At 44.0% G+C, this 8,532-nt stretch overlaps 1 protein-coding gene across 1 annotated transcript in view; it reads left to right on the forward strand.

Moving 5' to 3' along the window:
* Positions 1 to 1,968: 1,968 nt before the first annotated feature.
* Positions 1,969 to 8,532, forward strand: part of LOC108285178 (neuroblastoma breakpoint family member 4-like) — a 20,521-nt gene continuing 13,957 nt past the window's right edge. The window contains exons 1-5 of the mRNA XM_037729100.1: positions 1,969 to 2,152; positions 3,572 to 3,674; positions 5,075 to 5,289; positions 6,330 to 6,402; positions 7,266 to 7,477. Of these exons, the coding sequence (XP_037585028.1) occupies positions 1,975 to 2,152; positions 3,572 to 3,674; positions 5,075 to 5,289; positions 6,330 to 6,402; positions 7,266 to 7,477 (781 nt within the window). The 5' untranslated portion in view covers positions 1,969 to 1,974. The remainder of the gene's footprint in view (positions 2,153 to 3,571; positions 3,675 to 5,074; positions 5,290 to 6,329; positions 6,403 to 7,265; positions 7,478 to 8,532) is intronic.

Below are 8,532 nucleotides of genomic sequence, written 5' to 3' on the forward strand. Positions count from 1 at the left end.
TGGAATCTTTGTTGCTCAGGCTGGAGTGCAGTGGCGCAATCTTGGCTCACTGCAACCTCCGCCTCCTGGGTTCAAGCAATTCTTCTGCCTCAGCTTCCCAAGTAGCTGGGATTACAGGTGCACACCGCCATGCCTGGCTAAATTTTTGTGTTTTATTAGAGACAGGGTTTCACCGTGTTGCCCAGCCTGGTCATGAACTCCTGAGCTCAGGCAGTCTGCCTGCCTTTGCCTCCAAAAGATCTGGGATTACAAGCGATATAACATATTAACATGTATTTTATACTTAAAATATCTTATATTTAAAAGTTGATGATCATATATATTTTATACAGGGACCTAGAGTAATAGGGAATAAAGCACGGCCTTTTGATCAGCATGCCTGATTCTGAGTCCTTCTTAAAAGACTCTGCTGAGACTAATTTTCCTCATTTCTAAAACAGAATAATAGATTTATGTCAGTGTTTTTGTAAGACCCAAATGAAATGTATGTAAAGTGTAAAATGAGATACAGTTAGTAGAATTATTTCATTAATGCTCACCATGAGAGGTGTTCTTTAGATCCTGTGGCATTTGGTATGCAGTTCACGTTTGCTTAGAAGAACATGAGTAACTGGTGCAAACCTCATGTGTTCTGCTTCCTCAGTGGCCTCCTGCATCTCCACAGAGCCACTGCTTCCTACAGTGCCTGCTGCTTCTGTGAACCTGCAGCCCCATCCTGCAGAAATGGGGCTTCTCATGAGGTTGAGAATAGCTGTGAAAGTGTTTACAATGAGTGAAGTTGTAGAGTTCATTGTTTATTATTTTTCTTCTTTATTTATCTGGCAGCTCTTGAAGTCCTATTGGCTGGATAATTTTGCAAAAGACTCTGTAAACACCGGAGTCATGGTGTTGCTGGGATGTGGTGCCTTATCCAGCACCTGCGGTCAGCTAGCCAGCTACCCTTTGGCTTTGGTGAGAACTCGCATGCAGGCTCAAGGTGAGTTTTTGATGACAGAACCACACCAGTAAAAGTGCACCAGTAACACATTCAGAACTCCAGGTTCCACTAAGATGGTATCGCTCAACTTTTTTTTCATTATTGCCTTCTTAAGGAATCTTTTCAAAAATTCTTTTTCTAAATGCTCCCTCACCATGAAATTTTAATGTGACAGAAGCATTGCATAAATACTGTATGCATACATATGCCTTATACATAAACAGAGTAAGACTTTTTTTTTACTGTGTTACATGCAGGTTTTAAGAGTATAAGCTTTGGTATCTGATTGATTTGGGTTCAGATCCTTGACTCAGACTTCTTGGGGTTTTTAATGGGAATGAAAATTGTACAGCATTGTAAGAATTACCAACAATATAAATAAAGCATCTGGCGTTTGTTAAATTCTTGGTAAATAGTGGGTTGGTAAATGTAACTTCTTGGGAAACTATCTCTACCTTGATGATTTTATACACACACAATATGAACAACAAGGAATATGCTTAGATGTATGGAGAAAGAGGTGAGTCTGCCGCACTGTCACAAAGGTGCACAAATACTGAAAGACTGCTGAGGAAATGGTCCCCATCATTGACTCTCAGGTGAGACCAGGGGGCCTTGGGTTTCAGCACAGCCTGGGCAGTTGGAATGCAGGGCTCCTGAGATTCCATGACACCCCCACCTTCGAATTCTGTTATTGCAACTGCCGACGGTTACCTGGCACGCTGGCTCTGACCTCTCTCAGTCTTGTCAGAGGCAGAGCTACAGGCAGTGCCTTTGGCTCTGAGCTCAGGCATCCTAAACGCTGTTTTTGCTGTTAAGGATTCTAAAGTGCTGTGGGGTGTTGATTAAGTTCTTCGCAACGGTAAGTCAACAATACCAGGTGTGGTCATCCCTCAGTCCTGACTAAACCTAGTTGATTTCACTAGTTATTGATCCATCATGTGCTTAGGTTTCTTCTCCCCAGTCCCTGTTTGAACTGTCCTGGCACAAACATCAGCATGGTGGTAACTGCCACACATTTGTCCCATGACAGGGCAGAGATGAAAATCCTAGAAATCAACCAGGAATTGCGCTCCCAGCTGGCAGAGAGCCAACAGCAGTTTGAAGACCTCAAGGAAAAATTTCTTATAAGTCAGGCTACTGCCTACTCTCTGGCCAAGCAACTAAAGAAATATGGTAAGCTTTATAGATTCACCATCACGAAAGTGATGAATCAGCACCCGTCTTCTCTCTGAGACACTGAACAGCCACTTCAACAAAATTAATTTCATCCTTTCCTTAGTTCTAGGAAAACAGAAATGGGTATTTTAACTTGATTGTGTTAAGGATGGAAAACAGAGGCACAACGTACTTAGCAACTGTTCCACATTAGCAGTCCGATGTGCGGTGGGACTAGAGTTAAAATCCTGCCTACTGACCTCTGACACAGGCACAGAACCACTTGCTTTTCTCAGCAAGATGCTCAATCATGTTTATGAGAATGCTCTCTGTACTCTAGAAGACCCTGCAGACAAATAACATCTACTCTGTTGGTCTAAAGGCCTGGAACTAAGGAATGGCCATTCTGTTTAAGCTTCTTTGAGGCCCAATAGGCAAACCTCTCTTCAGGGAACCCCAGAGGAAATGTGGCAACAGTACAGAGTACCTGCTCTAAGGAGCTTAAAGAGGCGACTGCTCCCAATAGTAACGGTGGAATCCATAAGTAACAGCATGAAGAGCAGGGAGTACCCTGGGGAGAAGGAAGTCCTGTTTCCTGGGGCACAGGCTCTTTTTCTAAAGAGGAAGAAAGACGGCACGTAAGACATTGGGGAGGTAGCAGTGCCATGTGCAGAGCAGGGAGCCTGGGCCAGTCTCCTGGGCTCCATCCAAGTGGCCTATCTTCTCTGTGCCTCAGTTTTCTCATGTGTTCATTGGGTACTATAATAATACCTACCTCTGTAAATTGCTGCAATGAATTACATGACTTGTTTCTTCTAAATCTCCCAGAACAATTCTTGGCACAGAGTAAGCACTATCTATTAGTTCTTCCTTCTACTGTTTCTAACTTAATTCAAACTTTATTAGTATTTGGTCATATTTCTATGATGACCTCAGGGTCTTATGCCTCCTATTTCATGCAATTATATTCAGATATGATTTTTTAAATCTTTGACATATATGTGCTTGAAATTCCCAGTACCAGGGAATCCAGGAGTCCCATAGTCCCAAGGGCCTTTCCTACTACTCAGGATATCACTACTTCATGCCCCAGTAGAGTGTTTGACAGGAGAGGCTGCAAGGCTTGGAAAAGTGTCCCAGGATTCAGAGCCAGACCTCAGGGGCTATGAATTCTGACTCTGCCTCATCCCAGGTGAATGATTCTGTCAAGTTACTTGATGTGTCAATGAGTTTCTTTTTCCCCATCTCTAAGTTGGAGAGTGTCAGATGCCAGCAAGTTGGGAAGTTGATAATAAAAAATGAAAAAGATCCCTCACTACAATCTGGTACTGGGGATGCTTTTGTCCTTGGGATAGACACTGCCACCTGCCCTACAGGCAGTGACCACACCAGCATGTCCAGCCTTCCACTGAGGCAGGCATGACTGTCTCTTCTCAGGGAGTGAAGAGGACAAAGACATCATAGACTCTGTGCTGAGGGATGAAGTGCAGTTCATAGAGGAGAAGCTGGCAGAGAAGCTCAGGCAAGCTGAGGAGCTCAGGTGAGCAGACGCCGTGGGGACAGGCAGGTGGGCCGGGATGTGATCTCTGAAGTGCAGCAGTTCAGCTGGGAGAAGCAGGAGCTAAGCTGGGCCAGGGCAAGGGCAGGCATTTACATGGCAGGCACATTACACACAAACACTCATAAAACAGAACAGTAATCTTAGCAAGTTACGGGTTGCAGTTGTTTCTTGAGCTTCGGTTTCTCTCTTTAAAACAACTAATTGTTGAGTTGAAATTTACATATACAAAATTCAGTCAAAGAAAATGAACCACCCAGCAGCATTTAATACACTCAAAATGGTATGTGATATCCGCCCATTTACTCTTAGTCAGAGTCACCTCCTGACTGACTGCAGCAACTCATTCGTTCAATCAATATTGTCTTCTTGACCTGCCATTCTTTTCTTCTTTCATCTTTCCAATTCATCTACATCTGGTCACAGCTCTGTTTCCAGTCACTGCAAGATGCACTATGAGAATTTTCACATAGAAATGTCCATGGCCAAAGTGAGGAGGTAAAAGGACATCCCCTTGAAACTGACTTGAGAAGTCAATGACTTTTGTTTACAGAAGAAATAAATGAATGGAAAATCACAGAGGATCTTACAGGAGCTCTCTCTGATACAGAGGAAGCCTTTGTATATATAAATACAATATATTTGTATACAATATATATATGCATATTTTAATGGAGTCTCATTTCTGTCACCCAGGCTGGAGTATAGTCACACAATCTCAGCTAACTGCAACTTCTGCTTCCAGATTTCAAGCAATTCTCCTGTCTCAGCCTCCCAAGTAGCTGGGACTACAGGCATGCACCATCATGCCTGGCTAATATTTGTATTTTTAGTAGAGACAGGGTTTCACCATGTTGGTAAGGCTGGGTTTGAACTCCTGACCTCAGGTCATGTGCCCGCCTTAGCCTCCCAAAGTGCTAGGATTACAGGCATGAGCCACCATGCCCTGTCAAACATACATATATATGTTTGTATATATGTATATTTAATGCCTGTATATATTATATATTATATATTATATAGTACATTATATATAATATAATATACAATATTATAATATATTATATATAATATAATATATAATATATACAAATATATATGTATATTTATATACATATAAATATACATATATATTTGTATATTATATATACAATATTATATTGTATATTATAATGCCTGTTTCCATATATATATATATATATATATACACACAAAATATATATATATATATATATATGTTGGACAGGCATTTCCCTAAACATGTTGTGACCTTCTGCTTGGAGGGCTCCTTGAGGACATTCTCACATAAACCTCCGTTGCAGTATTAGAACTGATCACTCATCCCTTTCCGTTATTAAACGTTCTCTGCTATCTCACCGTAGGCAATATAAAGCCCTGATTCACTCTCAGGCAAAAGAGCTGACCCAGTTACGGGAGAAGTTACGGGAAGGGAGAGATGCCTCCAGCTCACTGAATCAGCATTTAAAGGCCCTCCTCACTCCTGGTGACCCTGACAAGTCCCAGGGTCAGGACCTCCGAGAGCAGCTGGCTGAGGGGCACAGGCTGGCACAGCGTCTTGTCAACAAGCTCAGCCCAGGTAAGGTGGACACAGGCCCTGATGACACACAGCCCCAGGCTTATGAATGTCCCCAGACCTCCACACCTCCTCAATGGCAATTTTATGGGTAGTGTTTCTTTCCACTAAAAATTTGTAGCATGACATGACCAGGACTTCCTGGGCAAAAACAGAGATGGGAAACCCATGGGGCTGTAGGTCACATGATTGCAAATGTCCCCTCATTTCTTGCTGGAATATGGTCTTTGGGGCAAGATGCAGCATCTGCCCAGTTTTAAAGGACAGGAAGGAGACTGTGACAGGAGGCAGCTTGTTAGATTAAAAAGAGCCCTGGACTAAGAATGCATGTTCCTAGGCTCTATCTTCAGCAATGTCTTTAGCAACTGTGAGGAACTGATTAATTTATACTTCCTGAGTTCCTGTCTCTAAATCTGTAAAGGCAGACAAATTGTCTCTTGCATTCAAATGTGGGAACACTTACGACTATAATATTTCACAATGAGATAAAGCCCCTTGCTGTGTGGTGTTGGAGAAGGCACTTGATGTGGAGGCATTTGGTGGTAGGAAGTGGTCTAGACTGGAGCACTCCATGGAGAGAGTGTCCCTGGATAGCACAGTGGAAGTCATTTGGAGTGCCCATGAAGTCCCCAATGTATGGAGCATTGTGGGACAAGTTTGTTTGTCCTGTCCTAAGAGAAAGACACAGGTTGTAATGCAAGCTGTGACAGGTCACAGAGCCTGTGCCTGGGTGTCTGAACAGTGGCAGGATTGAGAAGACAGCTGCTGAAGCTTAGAGAGAGGCTGGACAAGCCTCCAGTAATGTGGGGAGCAAGAAGTCTTTTCAATATTTAGCCACATCTTGATGGTGACCCTCCAGTTCAAAAACACATTCCCTCATGGATTAGGAGATCATGCCAGGGCATTTTTGAGAGATAAACAGGAGAGTTTTCAGTACAATGCAGACCCATACATGGATGTTCATGTCTCAGTGCACATAGGGCTGACTGTGCTTCCAGTGGGTGAGGTGGGAAATATCTGAATAGGCGCTTCTGTATTTGCAGAAAGTGATGAAGATGAAGATGACGATGTTACAGATGAGGAGGTTGAGAAAGGACAGGAAATACCTGCCCCCAGGTAACACTGAATAATCAGGAGTGGGTAGTGGTTGGTAAAACATGGAAAAGATCTCAGAAAGAACACGAGGTAGGTGAAGGTAGTCACAGATTCCAGATGAGGGTACAGACAGCTGCAGAGTGCACTGATTTCATGCACTCACCAACAAGAAAATAGCCCCGTTAACATGAGTGTCCATTGTCTTCATGGCACCTGTAAGCATGGCTCTTGATGAACTCACTAGCCCTAGGGACTTCCTGCACACACAGAGGAGACCTGTCCTCCCCTGTAGTGAAGCCAGGAAGAGATGGAAAGCCACCTTCCACATGGTTGTCCTTAGACTCTTGTTAGGGAAGATAAATAACAAAGAGACAAGAAGCAGAGGAATTAGGGTACACCTACCAAAGATAAACACCAAGAAAAGTGCCCAGGAAAACTTTACATTTCACATCACAATGTGAAAATTAAAAAAAAAATCTACCAGGCACGCCATCTCCAGAGTCTACCAAGGCTCAGACACCTGTATTCCCTTGGCCACAGCATGTTAAATACAACCCAGCTTAGACACACAGTGTGGCAGCTGTCTTTGGTTCTGTGTGAGTGCTGTGAAGGCTGTACCATACAGAAGCAGCTGAGCCTCTGCCTTCGTCAGCTCCTGTCTGTCCAGTGCACTGAACACCAGCTGCTCTCTTCCTCTCTGGTTCCCAAGGCAGCCATGCTCTTTTGCAGATAGAGGAGGACTGCCTGTTCCGTCTTAAATGGAACCTCCCCTTTGCTTTCTGGGACCACTACCTTATGCCTTCCATCAAAACCAGCTGGGAACTCCTGGGGTCCAATCCCTCTTGGTTTACTCTTTGTCATCTCTATCCTACCTGATGCATCAGGGAGGTACAGAGGGCTGAGGAAAAGGAAGTCCCTCAGGACTCACTGGAGGAATGTGCTGTCCCTCGTTCAAACAGCCACGGCGCTTCTGACTGCAACCAGCCTCACAGGAGCACCAAAGTCACATTTGAGGGAGACAAAGTCGACCCTGCTCTGGTTGTAGACAGTGAATTTTCTCAGGATGAAGAGGAGGAAGCTCCAAACATTCTCCCAGGTAGCCTCTATATTCTTTATCCCTCGTACCTCTGTCTAGATTAAGAAGATCAATTCTGAGGGCAGGCTGTATACAAACCCATTGATTTGAATAGGAAACTAGGGTGAAGCTGGGGGCAGTGGCTCACATCTGTAATTTCAGCACTTTGGGAGGCCCAGGTGGGTGGATTACTTGAGTTCAAGGGTTCAAGATGAGCTTGGGAAATGTGGTGAAATCCAGCTTTGTAATGAATACAAAAAATTACCCAGGCAAGGTGGTTCACACCTGTAGTCCCAACTACTCCGGAGCCTGAGGTAGGAGAACCATCTGTGCACAGGAAGCTGAGGCTGCAGTGAGCCATGACTGCATCACTGCACTGCACCCTGGGTGACAGAGAGAGACACTGTCTCAAAAATGAAAGAAGGAAGGAAGGAAGGAAGTCGGTCGGTCAGGAGGGGGAGGGAAGGAAGGAAGTGAAGGAGAAAAGAAGGGAGGGAAGGAGAGAAGGAAGGAGGGAGGTCTAGGATGGAATATTCAATACAGATGTCAGTGGGTCAGAGAGCTTTCCACTTCTCCCTGGCCCCAATATCAGGTTACTGGACCACAGGCAGGTGGGACAAATTCATAGCCACCTGTGTACATGAGCTGTATAGGAGGTATCTGTGAGGCCACCTAACTCAGTTCCTATGTCTCTTGTCACCTCTAATGATGTAATTTGTGTCCCTACACAATGTCCATGGAGATTCTATGCTTGTCCAAGGCCACTGTCGAAGACGGCCTTGCCTACATATTTAAAGATGTTGTTTCCCTGGTGTCATTCTTCCCAGCCTCAGTCTGGGTCTACTTTGAGTCAGCTCGTCTTAGCTAGGCAGTCACCCTGATACCAGGAGAAATACAAATTTCTCTAAGAATTCATCATCCAGATTATATAGTGAGATAAATCAGTATTGCAGCAACACTTCTGAAGAATAGTTAGGGCCATTTTTGAAGATCATGGGGGAAAAGTTTTCTTTGTTTGCACAGACTTAGGTCAGAGGATATGTGATTAAGATCTATCAGATGAGGGAGATTCTGTC

The sequence above is a fragment of the Cebus imitator genome, unplaced genomic scaffold (assembly GCF_001604975.1).
Source record: "Cebus imitator isolate Cc_AM_T3 unplaced genomic scaffold, Cebus_imitator-1.0 Scaffold293, whole genome shotgun sequence".
Lineage (NCBI taxonomy): Eukaryota > Metazoa > Chordata > Mammalia > Primates > Cebidae > Cebus > Cebus imitator.